Source organism: Eubalaena glacialis, chromosome 12 (genome assembly GCF_028564815.1).
Source record: "Eubalaena glacialis isolate mEubGla1 chromosome 12, mEubGla1.1.hap2.+ XY, whole genome shotgun sequence".
NCBI classification, from domain to species: Eukaryota; Metazoa; Chordata; class Mammalia; order Artiodactyla; family Balaenidae; genus Eubalaena; species Eubalaena glacialis.
The window spans coordinates 98,887,754-98,908,097 of record NC_083727.1 but is presented as its reverse complement, the minus strand read 5'-3'; the positions used below and the strand labels follow the sequence as shown (position 1 = coordinate 98,908,097).

Sequence of the window (20,344 nt, the reverse complement as noted above, 5' to 3'; positions counted from 1 at the left end):
GATACAGTATTTTTTCACCAAAAATTCTAAGATAGTTGTAAGTCAAATTAATGTTGCACTTTAATCCAATGTTCTGAAATCAATTTTCAATTAGCACTTACTACACAGTATTTTTTTTAATGTCTGTTTCCTTCAAACGGTGACACTAAATGGGTCCTCTCGACTCAACTTCCAAATTATTGAACCACATATACAACTATAAAAATCATCTGATTCCAGATGATTCAGAGTTTCAAAAAGAAAAAAAAACATAAAACCAAGAGATCTTTAGTTCAGGCTTCATAGTTAGTAAATGATTAATTACCATTCCCTGTATTTACACAACAAAGATAACACTAAAAAGATATTCAGGAGACCCCTTCACCAAAGTGCAAATGTGAGAGAACAATGCATCTAGGACTGTGGGGCTCCTCCATTCACAGGAACCTTCAGGTCAAAAGGCAACATTTCTTCTGAACAAGGACGGTGTGCCCTGTAATATAATCACTCATATACTTTTTGAAGGAACAGTTCCCTTTTCTATGATGAGAACTATCAATTTTTAAATTGATACTTACAGTTATCTTCCACATCTTTTTTACTGTCCTCTTCTGCAGGGAACACTTGGTTTATGAGAGCCAGAAATGTCTAAAAAACAAAACAAGAGCTCATTAAACTAGAAGCTTACAAACAGTAAGAAAGATAAAGGAGCTTAACCGACTGCATACATTGAAATAATGGCAATAATATGCTCTTCATTAAAATGTAATACAAGATCCTACTACTTAACAAGTCATTACTCACATATATTATCCATTATTACTATGAACATGAAATCAATAATGGAAATCAATAAAACAAAAACAAAACCTGTGCTGTAACACCTAGAGTGGGACAAAACAAGAAGTATATTAAGTTTACATAGGTATGCTATTTAACAACTTTTTAAAAAAATAAAAATTTTAGTGTTTATGTATACAGCAATTTTACTGTTTTAAAAAAGGAAAAAAGTAACATCCAATCAATCAGATACACCAACAGACCATAATTTAATTAATGCTATTGTCTGAGTAAAACACATTAGACACAAATTCCTGTACAGGAATGTGTCAAAAATATAAACAGTATCCAAAACTATTAGGTCCATAACATTACAGATATCCATGAATAAGGTGGTGTTTATTATATCATTTAAATACTATGGTAGAAACTCTAGAATTAAGATAGTATCTTGTAAGAGAGAAGAAATGATCTCAAATTACATCTAAAGAGAATTAAATTTTCTCCATGCCATTCTAATAGTTACCTATACATTTCTATTTCTCAAACAATTACAATTACTCCTGTGGTTGAAGCTTCCATCCACATCAAACCAATCTCTAAGGAAACCTGTTCAATTATTTTAGATTATTTGTAGGTCTGTATATGTATATATATGCAAGAGTATAAGACAAGGCTACTGCTATAGTTTACAGAGGAAAATCCAGGCTGTTAGTGCTACCTCAACTCAAAGTCATACCCAAATTAGAAAACTGTTATGTCCTGAAAACTCTAGAAGTTAATTATTTGGAACCCACTACACATGTTCTTAATGTTATAAATGAGGAAAGGTTTAAAGGATAAATCACAAATTCAGAACTAATCCATAACGTACATTAAGTATATTATGGTACTATAAAACAATCCACAATTTATAACAATGATTCTACAGGAGAAACATGTTCAGAAATAACTGCTAATGTCACAGATCTACGCGCCACTTTCACAGCCTCAGCAATGGGGCTAAAGCCTCCCCAGACTCCAGGTGTTGGCTCCATAAATGGGGTGCAGGACACAGAGTTCCTAGAATGGGAAGGTTAATAATCTTGGGGCTGAAAGGCCTGTAGTGAGTCTAAAAAATAGTTTCTCTCGATCCTTTTTCACCCCCCAAATGATCACCAGCCCCCCCATCTTCTTCTCCCCTTTACTACCTACTCAGTGAGAAGGAGGAAACTTGTTTCATTAAGGCAATTGTTTTCTCTTAGAGGAAGGAGGCTTTTTCTCCTATCAAGAGATCACAGTAAACACCTACCACCCAGCAAACACAGTGCATCCAGCTCCATGACAACATGGACAAAGAAAATAGCCCCTGCACTTGAGAAGATTACAGTCTAGCAGGGAGGGGGAGAAATGTAAACAAATGTCTCCAATAGCGTTACGGGAGGCTAAGAAGGGATACCACTCCTCAAAGGAAAGAGTAATCAACAGTAAACTCCACTGCATGGGAGGAGGAGGAAGAGACAGGGCGTCTGTGGAAAAATTTCATAAAGGAGGTGACCTCAGTCACTCTTGAGAGATGAATTAGTATTTGCTAAATAAGCACAGAGCTGCAGAGAGCGGCATTCCAGGCTGTGTGTCGCTGCTCACAGCGACACACAGAGCCCAGCACCACCTGGCTCCCTGAGGACCTGATAAACCCTGGGAGGAAGGCTGGAAGAGGAGGAGAAAGACACATAAGACTAAGCATAAGGGCAAGAGAATGAGGGGGAGACTGCTGGTTGACAAAAGACAAGACTAGCAACATAGACAGGGAAAAGGAAATGTAGACCCTTAAATGCCACACGTTTAGGGCTTTAGCCTGCAGGCCAGTCACCTGCAAATATGGAACATGAAATCAATTGAGAGGTTCAAGATGGCATTTTTAACAGAATAAAAGATATTAGAAAATATCAGAATGCATCACATACGGTAAGGATGTTGCATTTGAATACACACACACACGATACATATACTTGTTGACATGTATAATCTATTTGTCGTCAATACACACATACACACACATGAATAATACATATACCTAATGCGATTTCAAATCTATTTCTTACGACGGGCCACGACTGAAAAACTTTAAAAGGCACTGCTATCAACAAAGACAGGTTCCCCACTAGAGCTCGTCACTCCCTCTTCTATGCTTCTACTGTATCAGCAAACAGATGTACTTGACTTGTCCGCTGCTTTACGCACTTCCTTCATTTTTAAATGCTGATGATCTCTACTCCATGAATCATCTACACAAAAGACTGCTTCTCTTATGGATCTTTTTAACCACACGGTTGTTATGACACTTTACAATTTATTAAGACCCTGATCAGAAAGTGGGGGCAGGGAGGGGATTAAGATGAAAAGAAATCCCTGAGAATTTGTTAACTTTCAAAAAGATTTTGTGAAAAGAAGCTTCAACTTTAGTTTATAAATAATCTACGATCCATAAAGTTTTCATGACTCCACAATTTGAATTTTAAGTGTTTTTATTGGTTCTATGTGTGCACCTGATTAATCCTAATAAGGCACAGTTGAAAGCACAAAATACTTAAACTATAAAAAAGCATATACCCGTAAATAAAGTTTCTTCTATCCCTGAACTGAATTATTTTGTTACTTATGGATATAACAGAATACATATAATGAAATATAAGTAGGAAACATACTTTTCATTTCATTTGGGGCTTTTGATTTACTGTGCTTATAAGATATGTTAAACAAAAATGAAAAAAGACTTTGAAAGATAATGAAAGGCTCACTAAATTTCTGTCACCCCAAAACATGCTACTTTGGCATATTGATTATCTTGAGTTAAAGGCACTTGACAAACAACAGATGTAGGAAGGGCACTCTGACCCTTTTTATTCCTGAGAGCAGGAGATAAAACTCCCACGTGTGAGGTGCCCTCGCTCTACCAGGAGGAAAGAAGACATTCTTATCACCAGCAGAGGGAATGGAGACCAAGAGAAATCTGTGCAAACAAACCTTGCCTTGTCAGACTAACCCTTACCTTCCTAATCACTTCTCCACCATTTACCACCCCTAGCCCAGAACCCTTTGTCTTATCAATTCTTCATAAATGTATTGTTTCTTTGTCTAAAAGATATAAAAGCTTCCTGCTCTGGTCACTTCTTCAATTCTTCATTCTCTTGTGAAGGCTGCTATGTATATGAAAAAATCTGGTAAAAGTTGTGTGCTTTCCTACTGTGAATGTGTCCTATGTCAATTTAATTTTCAGGCCCAGCCAGAGACCCAAAAGGGTAGAGGAAAATTTTTCTTCCCCTACAACTTCAAATATATAAAAATAATTGAGTTTTTTTTTTTAATTCTTTCTTTTTTTAGAACATGTACTGCATTGTAAGTACAAATAGGTACTTGTTAATAAGAGGAAAAACTAGAAACACTTTGTCTTTTCTTTTCTGAGGGTATCTTTAATTGGCCGCCGCTAACATGGCACATTATATATTATGCATTTAGGTTCCTGGGTTGTTTACAGTAACAGAATAGTTTTCTCTGTGAACGGACCTCATGAGAGATCCACCTTGTTTTTCTAAGGTTCCCAGAAGGATGGCAGTCATATGGCATTAGTTAACCATGTATCAGTAGAACATAAATTATTCATGAACACTGGCAGAGTCTAAAGTAAACAGAAATGACATCAACAAATTTAATTTAGTCAGAGGTTCTGTTTAACGGGAACATTTATTAAACTGAAAAGTGTTAAGCTCTCCCACAAAACAGGCCCTACAGTCCCCAGGAAGGCTGAAAAGACTCCAAGTCACTTTTCCCCCATACTTTCATTTTGTTATATTGTCTAGTCTATGTCTAAGCCAAAATAGATACCATGTGTACAAAATTAAAGTATGCTTTTATGTTTTAAAAAGTACCATTACAACAAAAATAATAACAGTTATGTTTAAGACTTAAATATCTTTATTTAATAGAAATATTTTTACTACAATCACATGATAATAAATTTAAGTAAATAAAAAGCTTTTTAAAAAATAATTAACAGGCTTCCCTGGTGGCGCAGTGGTTGAGAGTCTGCCTGCCAATGCAGGGGACACGGGTTCGTGCCCTGGTCTGGGAGGATCCCGCGTGCCGCGGAGCGGCTGGGCCCGTGAGCCACAGTTGCTGAGCCTGCGCGTCTGGAGCCTGTGCTCCGCAACGGGAGAGGCCGCGATGGTGAGAGGCCCGCGCACCGCGATGAGGAGTGGCCCCCGCTTGCCGCAACTGGGGAAAGCCCTCGCGCAGAAACAAGGACCCAGCACAGCCATAAATAAATAAATAAATAAATAAATAATAATAATAATAAAAATAATTAACAGCAGATGTAAGCTATTATATATAGAATGGATAAACAACAAGGTCCGGGCTTCCCTGGTGGTGTAGTGGTTAAGAATCTGCCTGCCAATGCAGGGGACATGGGTTGGATCCCTGGTCCGTGAAGATCCCAAATGCCACGGAGCAACTGAGCCCGTGCACCACAACTACTGAGCCTGCTCTCTAGAGGCCGCGAGCCACAACTACTGAAGCCTGCGTGCCACAACTACTGAAGCCCGTGCACCTAGAGCCCGTGCTCTGCAACAAGAGAAGCCACTGCAATGAGAAGCCCGCGCACCGCAACGAAGAGTAGCCCCCGCTCGCCTCAACTAGAGAAAGCCCGCGCGCAGCAAGACCCAACACAGCCAAAAATAAAATAAATAAACTTTAAAATAAATAAATAAATAAGGTCCTATTGTATAGCACAGAGAACTATATTCAATATCCTGTGATAAACCATAATGGAAAAGAATATTTTAAAAAAGTGTGTTTATGTGTATACCTGAATCACTTTGCTGTACAGCAGAAATTAACACAACATTGTAAATCAACTATACTTCAATAAAAAAGATTAAAAAAAGAATTATCCGGGAGCTAAAGCAAAAAGCAAAATTTCATAACATAATCCCATTCACTTTTTATATTTTTACTTGGTAACATGTTGAATACAGCACAGATATATTCATAACTTTAGTTATGTGGCTTAAGGAATAAAAAATGTTATTGTTTATATTTTGTTATATAGCTATTTCTTCTTAAGAATATGCTAATGAAAGGCTCACTAAATTACTGTCTGATTTTACGACGGGACACCATTTTCCCCCTAGGGTATGCACTTCTGATTTAATCACACAACTCAGGAGAAAACTAGGATTCACTGACCAGAAAACTGCTTTCCCCTATACTGTGCTAAAAAAATACCTACTTCATTGAAAAAGGGAGATACCTACAGACACAAATCAAATTTTGAAATCTTTCGGAGAAACTTCTTACCTTGCCTTTTTGGTTCAAGGGTTCAATCGTTAAGCTGTCAGGGCCAATATCCACGATATTGCCCATCTGAAATCCATCCGTAGGGTGCGGCGCCCAAACGGGCTTCCCGTCCTCCATTTCTGAAGGGAGCTATCCACTATCTCCTGTTTCAAAGGAACAAACAAAGCAACGTGAGTAACTCTGCAAATGAAAAAAGATAACAATCTTTTTCTCAGTTAACATGTAAATCGCAATTCTTAGAAACACAGGAGCACCCCTGCACAGGTAATCCCCGCCCCCTGCCATCCCGCTGCACCCACCCCCCTGTACCGCCTGTACAGAGGGACCAAGCAGAGGCTGCTCTGCCCGCCGGGAACACCTGCTTTGCCACCGTCTTCCTTCGGTGGTGACTGCAGTGAGAACCAGCTACCCTTTGAGCAGCGCAGAGAGAGCAACGGTCACAGTTTTTACCTCTTGCCCGCTGTAATTTATACTAGCGCTCCTTTTTACTGCCTGAAGTATTCCCGATTGCACAATAAATTAAACAGTCATCCGAAGAAGAGATGTTATTGTGTGGAGTTAGCTAAGACTTGAACAATAAGTCTACCTTAGACCTAAGGGATAAAAATGAGACACAGGAGAGGTTACTTCCTCTGGGAGACTTTCCCTGACAGGCTGAAACTACAGCGATGCCCCACCCCTGTGCTCCCTAGAGGGATGCCCACAGAACCACTGAGCTTACTGCTTTGTTGTCTTCTTATTTTTTTTTCTGCAGTAAAACTTACATACAGTGAAATGTACAAATTCTAAGGATACAAGCTGATGAGTTTCCACACGTGGACATACCCGTTCAACAAACACCCCAATCAACAGACAGAACATTTCCATCTCACCAGAAAGTTCCCTTGTGCCTCTTTCTGGTCAATCCCTACCTCCACAGGCACCCACTGTTCAGCACACACGCTTCTGTGTACGGCTTCTTTCATCCAACAAAATGTTCTGATGTGCAGCCAAGCTGCTGTGTACACTAACCCACTGAAATCACATGCCACAGTTATCTACCTGCTGTCCTGGACATGAACGTTTAGATTGTTTCCAGGTTTTGCCTAGTTTGAATTCCAGGCTAGTTTTTCAAGTATTCCTAGAAAGCTGCTTTCATGCTTGGCATTCTCAGACCTAACGTTTACGATTCTGTCTTTTGAGAGTATCCCAAAGGGTCCATAACATATAAAATATTTAATTTTAATGAGCTTGGATTCTGTGAGACTAACGTGTTATAATGAATCACCTAGTGAGTGATCCCAGACGTCCTAGTTTCAGCACCTCAGCAGGAACTTACTTTTCCTTACTTATCTACACTTGAAGAGACGCATGTGCCGTAACTCGCCTCTTGTGTGGCGTTCTCAGATCTGGGATTTCCCACATGGATGTTCCCATCAGGCCTAGTCTCTCACGGAAGACAAGGATGTCTGGTATACAGTTCAATCTAAAAACTGCTAACTATTGGCAAGTCTGCAACATGCTTGCTAGTTAATGTCTTCCATGCCATGGCTACATGATGGCTTCTGCTGTCCCCACGCAGTAAATGCCATTCAGTGTTAAGAAATTAACTGAGGGTTCTCCACAGAAGTGAATGAGTAACACTGCTTCAGATCTGCATTACCGCACCTTCACACAGCTACATCCACACACCTTCCCTAAATAATCATATCTAGTCCCATGCTTTAAATAGAATCTATATGTAAGTGATGCCCAAATTGACTTCTCCAGCCTACACAGCACCACTGAGTTCCCAGGTGTTTAACTTGCATACTGGACACCTCCTCATGGAGATGTCTAACAGATGTAACATTGTTATTATTATATTATTACTCTGTTCCACCACATTCATTATATCACTAAAGGCACCAACAACATTCATTTCAAATCAAACCCAGAGTCATCCTCAATTCTTACAGCTCCTTCCAAACCCCTATCACCCCCTAATCCTGTCGGCTCCACCTCCAATAGGGTATCTCAAATCCACCCACTTCTCTGGATCTGCTCTGCCTTCCTGGTCAAAACCAACATGGCCCTTTACCAGGACTCCTGTAACTAACTTAGCCGCCTGTTCCTACTCTTGCCAGAATGCACAGATCACCAGAAATCCTACTGAAAGTAAGTCTGATCATGACATTCCTGTTGTATCAGGGCATGGCCTAGCCCTCATGTGTCACCAAGGCCCAGCACGGAGCAGGCAACCCAACCTTCACTGAGTGACTGAATGAACTGTGTACACAGTTTGGGAGGAGTAGAAGGAGATGCTATCCTAGAAAGACTTGAAAGGTCTTAAAACCTAGGCTTGAAACTAAGCTCCACCACTGTCTGACTAGCTCTTAAGTAAGTTACTTAATCTCTCTGATCAATATCTTTATCCTTACCCATACGTGACAATATCGCTTACCTTACAGAATTGCTATGAGGATTAAGTGACGTAAAGTTGAGATCCCCTTTCTATCGGCACCCAACAGATGCCAGCGACACCTCTTCCCTTACAGTCCCCCATATCCCTTGTTCGAAGCCACCACTAAATTTCAAGTAAATGGTCTTGTGATAGTTCTAAATACAAAGGGAAATTACAGAATAGCCATGAGGGATCATTTAGGAATCATGAGGTATCTGAAAAAAAATCACAGGGAAGCAAAACCCACAAAGTCAAAAAAGAATGTCAAAATTTCCTTGAACTATTTAAATTGTTTTCCCATTTTGAACCATTTGCTGCAGCTTCCCAGTTAAGATAACAGATTTAAAGCTACACATCCAACGCTGCTCCTTCCTCAAACCCCTAAATCTACAGTAAAAAGAGTCTTTAAATTAAAGACATCAGTGCACAAGGAGGGGGAGAGCCCAAGAGGAGACGACAGCAACGACATTCTGGAAGCTGAGAAGTGAGCGGCCGGTGTGCTAACTGACTTAGCAAACCTAAGAGCCAAACCCCAAATCTGGGATGGGGAAAGATAACCCAGTTACACCACCGAAGCAAGGGTGAAAAGAGGGGTCTAGCATCAGGGAGATAGGGGAAAGCTGTTTGAGAAAAAGAGTTCTAACGCCAGGCGTACACACGGCACACAGCTGGGCAAACGCCACCTCCCTCCCACCATCACCCCAAGAGAAGCCTAGAGGTTATTCTCTGAAGGAGACAGAGGGCCTCCGGAAAGAGAAACACCAGGAACGACTGAGGCTGTGCATACCGAAACCGCCACGTGCTGACAAAACTCTCTTCCTGACCAAGCTTCAGTGAGGCTCCTCTGAGCCCTCTTCTTTTTTTTTTTTTTTTTTTAAACATCTTTATTGAAGTATAATTGCTTTACAATGGTGTGTTACTTTCTGCTTTATAACAAAGTGAATCAGTTATACATATACATATGTTCCCATATCTCTTCTTGACGAGGCCTCCGCTAGGCCTTCGAGTCTGTCCTGTCCTCGTTCGGCCTACAGAGGCCAGTTTTAGCAAGAATCCTGCTAAGCCGGTTTAGAGAAATCCTCTCACCCTTGATATCTTATCAAGTTCCTCATCCCCTACCTCTGACATATAAATCCTTGATCTGCCTTCAAAAAGAATCCCTGTAAGTCAGTTGAGCAAGAATCCCCTACCTGTGCTGTTTCCACTTAGTTTTTTTCATCCACTGACCCCCGCACTCTGCTCACTGGCTATAAATCCCCAGCTGTCTTTGCTGTATTCAAAGTGGAGCCCAATCGTTCTCCCTATTGTAATACCCCTTGTTATAGGCTGAGTGTATGTGTCTGCTATGGACTGAATTGTGTCCCCCCAAATATTCATATGTTGAAGCTGTAATCGCCCATGTGACTGTATTTGGAGACAGGAGGTAATCATGGCTAATGACATCATAAGGGTGGGGTCCTAATCCAATAGGATTGGTAGCCTTACCAAAAGAGGAAGAGAGACATCTCTCCACCTCAATGCACACACTATAGGGAAAGGCCACGTGAGCGGCTGCAGAACCCAGGACGAGAGTCCTCACCAGAATCCGACCATGCTGGCACCTGATCTCAGACTTCCAGCCCCCGGAACTGTGAGAAAATAAATGTCTGCTGTTTATGCCACCCAGTCTATGGTATTTTATTATGGCAGCCCAAGCAGGCTAATACACTCCTGTTGCAATAGTCATGAATAAAGTCGTCTTTGTCATTTTAACAAGTGTCAGAATAATTTTTCTTTAAGAACGTAATAGCGGAAATGAAATATTCACTAGAAGGTACAGAAAATAAAGTTGGACAATTTTTTTCAGAAAGCCAAGAAAAAAAAAAAAGAGCTAGAAAGTAGAAGGCAAAAAAGAAAAAGTAGAAGAAAAACAGATATAAAAATGAGACAAGTAGAAAGATTCAGCATCAAAATACCAGGAAAAACAGACATCCTGCTCCCTTCAAAACACAGAGGGGAGAAAGCTTTCCAATATCCAAAGAAAATTCACCAGAACTGAAAGGCATGATTTTCTAGAGTCTAGCCAAAATGCCAATTAAGTCCTCAACACAATAACTGGAAAAAGACAGACAAAAGGACAACATGTCACATTTCAGAACACCAGAAATAGAAGATGTTGCACATTTTCAGAGAAATGAGAGAAAAAGGGGGGATAAAACATGCGTCACATCCAAAGGATCATGAATCAAAATGGCTTCAGCAACACTGAAAGCAGGAAATCGATAAAGCAATGCCTTTAAAATTCCGAAAGAAAATGGTCTCCAACCTAGAACTCGATACTTAGGCAAATTACCAGTTCAAACTGGAGCAGTATGACCCCAGAAGAGCCACTGTGAGCACCATTATCAAACACACCCACTGCCTCTGGCCCAGGCCAGTCTGGCCCAGATTCTGATCTGAACTTATCTTTCTGTAACTCTGAGTCGATGATGTAACTTGTACCTGGAGGAGCGGTAGACACTCACTCCCCCCTCTATTAAATTAAAGATTATTTTCTACTGAGCGCAAGGCTTTCACTAAAATAAAACCTCTTTTAAAATAAGGCTTCATTTAATTAGTTTTGGAATCCTAATTATTTATTACATAAATTACCCTTCATTAATGAAGTCTGATTTATTCATTCCACAAAAGAAAATTCTTTTGACATATTACTATTTGTCCCCATAAAAGCATTCAGAAGACCCATACAATCAACACTCATACATATGAAGCATGTCTGCACAGGAAGAGCAGTTAAACAGGTGCTGCTGTACTAGAAACCATAAACACATTAACAGCTGACGACATATGCACTGCAGGAATACAAAAGAAAAAATAAGAAGCACTGGGGCTGGCTAAGCAAATTTAAAATTCTTGAAATTCCTTAAGTTATTCAGGAAGAGAGGGAACGCTCTATAATACGCTATCATCAACTGAAAATTATCTCATTTTTAGCACTTAATTGACAGCTGATATTTTTAAAGTAAGCACTATAGCAATCGATAGAAACGCAATCTGTAGCCTGTCAGAGGTACTGTGCTAACTTTCATTTAAGGCTTTGTTGAAAAGTGAAAAGCAGATCACCAAGAGGCTCCCTGGAGAGCAAACATACTGGAGGCCAGCGTGACAAATACATACGCATCCATATTCTTTTTTCTCGGCAACTCCAGTGATGATCCCAATAGGGACCATATGCCCGGAGCCGAACATGTAGACCCAGCCCACCAAATAGGAACCATCACCCGCTATGCCGCCATCACCTTCAAGGATTACCCTTTTCAAATTGTGATTGTGATATATGACAATGCCTTGTTTTTATTAGCTAGGGTATTAGAAATTGAGCACCAGCTAAAGTTAATTTAGAATTGAGCCGAAAGAGCTGGCATAAGATACCAAAAAGGAAGGAAGAAGCATTAAACAGGGAAAGAAGAACCCTTATAAGACTGCCTTCCACAGTCATTCATTCTGTAAACTATTATTTATTTGACCACCTAGTATATAACACATACTGCTAGCTGCTAAAGATATAATGATAGGCCAAAAAAAAAAAAAAAGACATGGGCTGTCCTCATGGAGCCTTCCAACAGGGAAACAATCACTTGGAATAGAGCAGTAAACCAAACTGGCAAAAATCCCTGCCCTCCAGGATCTTAAATTCTAACTGGGGGTAAGGGAGCTGCGTAGATGTATCAAATTTGCCTTTTAAAAGGACTACTCTTTCATCTGGCCAGGCCCCGGCCCTGCTGATCAAAAGAATGTTATGTGCACCTTTGGCACACAAGCTTGAAACTGGCAACTTCTCTCATCTGTATCAGTGCATCCTGAAGGCTATTAGCTTCCCTGGTGTCCAGACACTGTGAGAAAACTGGGCACCAGGTAACCGTTGGCCAGTGGCTGGTGCATTTTGTGTGTACCTAGCACAATCTGCCATTAAGCGTTTCAGTTCCCTAAGAACTTACCTGTACACCAAAATTCTCAAAAATATTTCAGTAGGTTTCCCTTTAGTCACTAAACTACCTTTTAAAAGGCCTTCCTAGAAAACATTTCCCAGTTTACCTTGTTCAGCTAGTAATAAAGTACGGGAATTACTTAATTGCCATAATACGGTATTATGCATTCACTACAACACATTCATATTAAAATTGATTGTGAATGTCTTGATTTTATCAGCAATAAATATTCATTAACAACGGGGAGAAAATACCTACCACTAAATACAAACTCCTGACAAAGAAATAAAATAAGAAAACATCTAAAGATAAGTTCTAAAACTTGACTACCTGAATTCAATTAAGAAGTAATTTTGGTATTCACTCACTTTTTCAATGTGTATTCACTGAGTGCCTACTAAGTGCTAGCTACTGTTTTTTAGGCTTAGATATCGACAAGAAAATACAGAGCTCTAATGTTTTTTAGTGTAAGACATAAAAAAGGAGCAATGTCTAGACCAGCTATGACATTCCTTCAGATTTCGGTAGTACTAGGTCCAGTTCATCACAGCGTAATGAGTGACCTAATCACAGCCTAGTGAGTGATCCTAATGAGTGACCGTTTTTACAAAGGTTATACAGTACTTCCAAATATAACTTCAGAAAGCCCAATGTATCCACTGGTGTTTCAAGCTAAGCCCATTACCACTTGACTCTTTGAAACAGCCTCAGAACACCAAGGTTAACTAGCTTAACTGGTATAGCTAAGATGAACTAGCTAACAAAAAAAGAGGATAAAAAATAAGGCAAATATTTTATTAATAAGTTTATTATACGGTTATTAAATATTTGAGATATTTTATAAGATGATCTGAAAACTGATACAATCAGGCAAATTACTCCAAATACATATAATCTGAATTATGAGAATTGGTTATATGATTTTCTTATAGATTTTACAGAAAAGAAATCATAACTATATTTAAGCTATAAACTCCTACATAAATTACTATCACAAAACAGATTTGAATTTAGATATAATTCAAATAATACATGCAGACAACCTATATACCAAGATAACCTGGCCACAGCTTAGATCGTTCTAAAGAAAGTTCTGTATTATTCAGAGACTAAACATCCCAGTTTACTTCAGAAGCTCAAAATTTCTTTTACAGATGTTAAAATACCAGAATATAACAGCAAGATATTAATTTATGCCAGGTGATTTAAATTTTCCACATCCTGTGACTAATAATAAGATTTTATTTATCGTCCAATGATTACATCCAGACCTTCCCTGGATAATTAGTGCTAGATTTAAAAGTTACTTCTTAAAAGTTTGTTGGCCTTTCAAAAGAGGAGTTTGTAAAAGACTGAAGACTTCTTCATTTTCTCCACCAAGGGATCATGTTAGCCTCCCAGTAAGTGGCTAATGAAAAGAGCAATCAAATTTCAAGAAACCACGTTGGTCTTCAAGCCAAAGAAAGGGCTTTTCTCTAGGATGACCCTGCCTGTGTAAAATGGCCCTACTCTGCTCAAATTCTGCAGCTTCAGCTGCAGGCCCCAGTTCAATGTCACTCAAATTTGTCAGGAACCAAAGGTCTGTGTGTGATCAAAACCACAGTCTAGACTGTACACTATCTTCAGTCAAGGTGATAAGAAGTCTGAACAATCCTTAGGCCTTTAAACACATCTGTGACATCTCTGGCATTTGAACTCTCCTAAAATGTCCCAAAACAGGAGTTGAGTATTTTCACCTATGAGCAGCAGAGTCGTTTTAAGAGGTGGTCCCAAGTCCAATCCAATTCAGGCCACACAGTTCTCCTGAGGTAGGAACTCGTTAAACAAACAAACCAACAAACTTCTCAGATGCTATGATTAGGAGGAATAAACCAGGAGAGAGACACAAATTAAAAAGGAAGGGTAGAAGGTGCTGCTCCATTGTCATTTCTATCATTCTTTCATAAATGAGCCAATATAATCCAGGATATTCAATGAAGTTCTCATGTAATTTATAAGACTAAGGTTTTGTTTTGTTTTTTTTTAACTCTACTAACTTGGGTTGTGTGTGTGGGTATGTGCACACACATATCACTCAAAACAGACACTGAAGACACAGTGACTTTTCTTCTCACAGCTGGGATGGAGTTCACTCAAGTGGTCAAAGGAAACCACAGATTCACAACATTTCACAGACCTTCACTATGTACAGGCGTCGCACTAAAACACTCGGACATGTTACCTCAGTTCATGTTTACAGCTCTGGGAGGCAGCTACCATCCCCGTTTTGAAAGTGAGGTTTGGAAGTTTGGGGAAGTTGCCCAAATAGAGACAACTGAGAAATGAGTGTAGAGGCGAGATATGAATCCTGTGTGACCCCAAGTCCAAACTCATAATCACTGCACTGCACTGCTTTGCTTCAAGCTTCTTGTGCACACAGTGGTTTGTATTTGTCACCAGATCTGGAAAAACCCCCAGCTGTATAATACTCTGCTGTCCTAACCTATGTTTTAGTGGCATAAGAAATAAATGAAGGTTAAAAGATACGTAAAGGCTTTATGAAAACCCTCTTACCCCTTCTTTCATAAACATTAAAATGTTTATTATTTCTTATTTGTAAAGTCTTACCTTGGGTTTAAATTCTTTCATGGGTAGATTACAGGGAAGCACAAACTAGAAGAACTTTTTGGCTTGGGCGCTCTGTGCTGCAAGGTAAACATGATGATACATGGGGGGTAATTTTGTCTTCCAGTTAATACTGCATTTAAATGACCAGCTGAGAATCGGGGATAATGAAAGGGATTGGAGGCTGTTGTTGGAATTTTTCACTTTATTGATGCAGTTATGAAATAGTCTTATATTGTTGTTTCTTTCTGAACTGACCTATCAATAAAAATATGCAATAAGAATGTTCAGATATTCTACAAAATGAGAAACAAACTGTCTTTTCAAATTTAATTTATTTAACCCCACTCCACAACGTGTTTTGATGACAGTGTCGACCAAACTATCTGTATCTACCAAACTGTCTACCAAACTATCTGTAAAAATTCAAATTTTCTCACTTTTTAAAATAACCAAATACTCCTCGAGCTTTCATCACCACATCAACTTACCAATCTGTGTGTCCATATATTCTGCTTTCCTGTTTACTAGTGAGGCCAAACGAGCCTTCCTCATACCTAAGGCCAATCCCTCCACGTACCCACCAGATCCCACGCCCTCGGGCCACGCAAAGGCAGCGCTTCGGCAACGTCTATCTCTGCTTCTTCCTCTCCCTCTCTCCCTCTCCTCGCCCACTTCCCCTCTTCACTAGTGGTCTACTTTCCCATTCACTATCTACGCTCACTGCCTGTTTCCTCCCTTCTCATCCTCTCTTGAACCCATGACTATCGCACCTGCATCCCCACCCTTCAGGGTCTCCGGCGACCTCCTCCCCACTGCTAGGTCACATGAGCAGGTCTCAATCCCCGGCTGCCTCAAGTAAGCGGTGTCAGCTGACAGAGCTGAGGCCTCTGCCCTGAAGCAGCTCCTTCACAGACCTCAGGATCCCTCACTCGGCTGCTTTGCTCCCTGGGTTGCCTCAGCTCCTCTGGCTGGATTCTCCTTATCTTATCAGAAACTCCTGGGGAGTCAATCCTTGGGCCTTCTCTCCACCTATCCTCATCCCCCGCCTAGGCTTGTCGCATCTCGTCCTATTACCCACACGCTGATACCGCCCAGGTTTCTAGCTCAGCTGACTCCTCTCCCCTGAGCTCCAGAGGCCTCGAGCTCAGAGCCGCCTCCACTCCACGCTTCAGGAGACAGCGGCCACCTCTGGCTTCACCCTACAGCGGCCTCCAAGCTCCCCTTTCAGTGCCTCCCTCGCTTGGCCCTCCTCTTGTCATCAAATGACCATGTCATCCTCACGCTTGTACGTGCCGAAACCTGTGAAGTCACCCTCAACTCTCCTCTTCCTCTCCCGTTCTGCATCCAGTCTTTCAGCAAATCCTCCTGGCGCCATCTTCAAGTTCTATCCAGAACCTGAATAGGTCTGACCAGGGCACCCAGCCCTCGGCCGCGTCGCCCCTCACTAAGATTCCCGCAGTAGCTTCTGGCTGCTCTCCCTTCTTCTGCCTCGGCCCACACAGAGTCAGGGCTGGTACAGCAGTCAATCTGACCCTTTTATAACCTAAGCCATTGCCGATCTCTGCTCCACTCTCTCCGAATACCGCCCTCCTCACTCACATAAAAGCCCAAGTCTTCCCGGTGGCCACAGACCCTTCCCAGAGGCTCTCCCCTGCCCAACCCCTCTGACGCCGCCCCACCAGTGCCCCCTCGCTTTACGTCATTCGCGATGGTCTCCGTGCTGTTCTTCAAACACACTAGGCACGCTTGTGTTTCAGGCCTCTGGTATTTACTGATGCAATCCCTCTGCCTGAAAGAGTTTTCTCCGTACCTTCTTCGGGACTTGGCTCCACTGTCACCTTCTCAGGGAGGCTTCCTTCATCATCTTCCTGAAGACAGAAACCCCGCCCATCCCCCCGAAACCAGCACAACTTAACGCTCTCCCCAAGCTTGCTACTCCTATAGTACTTAACATCTGGCAAACTTACTATGTGTTTTAGTTATTTAGAATATAAGCTTCTTCAGTCCAGGGACTTTATTTTATTCACTGCTATGACTCTAGATGCCCACAACAATGCTTGGCACAAAACAGGTATTTGTTAAATTGACTAATTCTACGGTCCTGCCACCTATAAAAATAGCTAGTGTTGCTGCAGTGAGATGAGAAACCAAAAACAAAGACACGGGACACTTCAGTGAGCCTACTCCAGTTCCATCACAGCAAATATAAACCTGCCACCAGGCTTCCTGAAATACTGAAGACAGACTAAGGAGAGCCACTTGTGCCTGAGGGCCCTTTAGACGGGAACCTCAGCACTTTCCCAGCAGCTCCCAGGTCCCGGCTCCTCCTGATTCATCAGGGACCACACCTCATGGGATGTGTTTCTGAACGGTGTGTTGACCCGTTCACATCTTGTTCAGCCTCACGCTCATTCTCAATTTTCTTTGGTTAAAGTTAAGGGCTGATGTCACGCGTCTCATGTGACTCAACAGAAAGCAAGCAAGAATCCAGGAAGAAGGTGGCTAATGTTACTGTGCCCAAGGCACTCCCGCTCCACAGGACGTGGGAATATGAAGCATCATTTGACGCAGGTGAGCTCGTTACTGACTGAGCTGGGTCACAACAGAACGTTCCTAATGACCACAAAGGCTTACAGAAAGCAGTTTTTCAACAGGGCAGGAATCCTGTTTTTAACTTTTAATTAAAGTCATAGAGTAAATACACCTTAGACACTTGAGTTTAAAAAAAAAAAAAAAAAAGCAAGCAAGCAAGTGTAAGAGAATCAGTAAATCTTTTTCACAAAATTAGTCCTCAACCAAGTATCCTAGGGTTTCTAGGTGTAAGCCTACGAGTCAACCATACTGTTCGATAAGATCTTCTAACAGGAATCTCACCAGCTTTGGAAGGACAAACTGGAAACCATTTACGGACTTCAGGAACCACTTCTCTTTCTCGACTAGCAACCACTAGTAGGACAGGCAACCACCAGAGCACTAAGATGTTAAGTCTCTGACAAATCCATGCCGAAACAGCTCCCAGAGAAAACACTGAGTGGCTCACCTAATTCCACTTCGTCTCACTTTATAACGGGCGGAACCATACTTATCCTAAATGTTAACTATTCGAGGCAGCCATAGGACGATGAAGCTGTATAAATACTTTAAAAACATGTCTTCCTACAGAATGTCATCTCTTCAGCACATAACATCACACAGCTCTTGAGTGAGTCTGAAGGGGCCTTTGAATCATGAAGTGGCCTGATTACAAACACGTTCTACTGAATTTACTGAATTCCTATTATGTGTCAGGCATAGCACCAGAAAATAAAAAACAGTAGTTCTCATCCTAAACAAAAAACAAAAGCACATTTTTTCTTAAAAACAAAACACAGGTAGAAATAAGATCCTAAAAACTCCAAAAAATTACAAAGTTATCTCCCATTGCCATTTAAAGAATTCAAACTAATTATTTCACGGCAGGGTCAGGGGAGAATCACTAAAGTGATAATATCCCAGGTATCCAAATGCGGAGGCGGGGAAGGGTGGTCAGAAAACCAGCACCGCAACACTGCCCCTTAGTGCTATAAAGTAGGTGAGGTTGGTCTATACCACCTTCTCTTTCCTCACCTTTTCCCCATCTGAGGACACTAACGTAGGTCCCCAAAACAGGCAAAAATCAAAACGTAGTGGCTACCTTAATTCCTCGAGATGAAGATTCAAACCCCAAGCTACACAAACCTTACGTGTTAGTAAGTAAATTAGGGGAATAAACCAAAGCAAGGATTTTCCTGCTTTATAAACAAGTCTACATTTGCCTGCCTTATTAACTGCCTAGGGCTCAGACTTTTTTGAAATATTCATTTGAACATTTCAAGCACTGATTACATTCATGATGTTCACGCTGCTTCTCCTGGATCCATCATCTTTGTCCCTCTCCCATCTACAAACACCTTTGTTCTTCCCTGGCCATGCTGTCCTCCACAAATAAGAGACCAAAGTAAAATACTCTTATATGGGAGCATTAAGACAGGATGACTCTGGCTGCCTGACTGATGTCAACCCAAGGGGGCCTCGACTTTGGAGAGAGAAAGTGATGTAAGCTGGGTCTCGAAGGTCCAAAGATTTCAACAAATAGAGAATCAGGGAAGAGCACTCCAGACCAATGAAAGAACAAAAGGAGAAATTCAAAAATGCAAACCTGAAGCTGGAGGGTGTATAGAAAAGGAGAAGAAGGGAAAAGAAGCTGGAAAGGCAGATCCATGCCAAAGCATAAAGGGCCTTAACTCTGATTCTTTATTCCACAGGCAATGGAGAGCCATCTAATTAGATCTGCATATTAGAAAGATCACGGTGTTCTGGTAGAAAAGACTGTGTGTAAGAATCCAACATGGTGAGGAAAAAAACATCCAATTAGGGCAGTATCAGAGAGAATGACAAAATGGGACAGAAACCAGATAGCAGTAAATAATTAGCGAATGCATGAACAGACAGACAGACAGACAGACGGAACAGGGTTAGTAACCAACTGGGTGTTTCAAACAAAACTAAATGAAACTGATTGTCACAATCTGTTGGACTGTACATACCCCTCCAATCCGATATATTCATTGCTGGCCATCCAACTTAGCATTTCCCACAAATGTGCCGGATAAATAAAATTAAGGAAATAGGGTAACATAATAGATTCTCAAAACATGGATAAAAACACAAAGATTTACCAGTTGGCAAAGTTTAGGCGAAAGTTAGTTTTGTTTTTTTAAAGGTAGATTTTGATTTTAAAAAAGTATAAGTGGCCAAATAAATCAAACACTGTAACTGCGATTTCTCTGAGTGGAAAAATCTACCTGGATTTTTGATTTTTCAGAGCAAGACTTGAGACAAACACAATTTATATGTTACTGTGAGCCCTTATACAAAGTGTGTTAAGAAACTGCAATGGTTTTGTCGAGGCACTTAAAAAGTTAATCAAATAGTTAACTTTTCACAAACAAAAATAATTAATCACTCTAAAATGTAAAATAGTGATTATATGATCCAAAGATTCGTGCAGCTTCCCAGCTCATAAAACATGACATCATCTCAAAGAAATGCTACTTACAGGGTTCAAGGGCTTCAGTTTTCCTAAACGGAGTTAAAAGTAAGCAAGCGGTTTTGTTTTTTCATTAGATCTCCCAGTGAAAACCCTCTCCTCCACTGCACTTTGGGCATTTTGCCTTTACTCCAACATAGCTATGAATGGTTTCCTTTAAAGCTGCTGCTTTCCACCTACACC

At 40.8% G+C, this 20,344-nt stretch overlaps 1 protein-coding gene across 8 annotated transcripts in view; it reads right to left on the bottom strand.

Annotated features, from left to right (window-relative positions):
- MYO6 (myosin VI) overlaps positions 1–20,344 on the bottom strand; it is a 136,060-nt gene that overhangs the window by 82,392 nt on the left and 33,324 nt on the right. For 7 of the 8 annotated variants that reach the window (XM_061207677.1, XM_061207680.1, XM_061207679.1 and 4 more), the window contains exons 2-3: positions 6,097–6,239; positions 558–627 (exon numbers count right to left, since the gene is read on the bottom strand). In XM_061207677.1, the coding sequence (XP_061063660.1) occupies positions 558–627; positions 6,097–6,213 (187 nt within the window). In that variant the 5' untranslated portion in view covers positions 6,214–6,239. Of the gene's footprint in view, positions 1–557; positions 628–6,096; positions 6,240–15,093; positions 15,116–20,344 lie in introns of those variants that run through there. The other variant, XM_061207678.1, reaches the window with a different exon arrangement.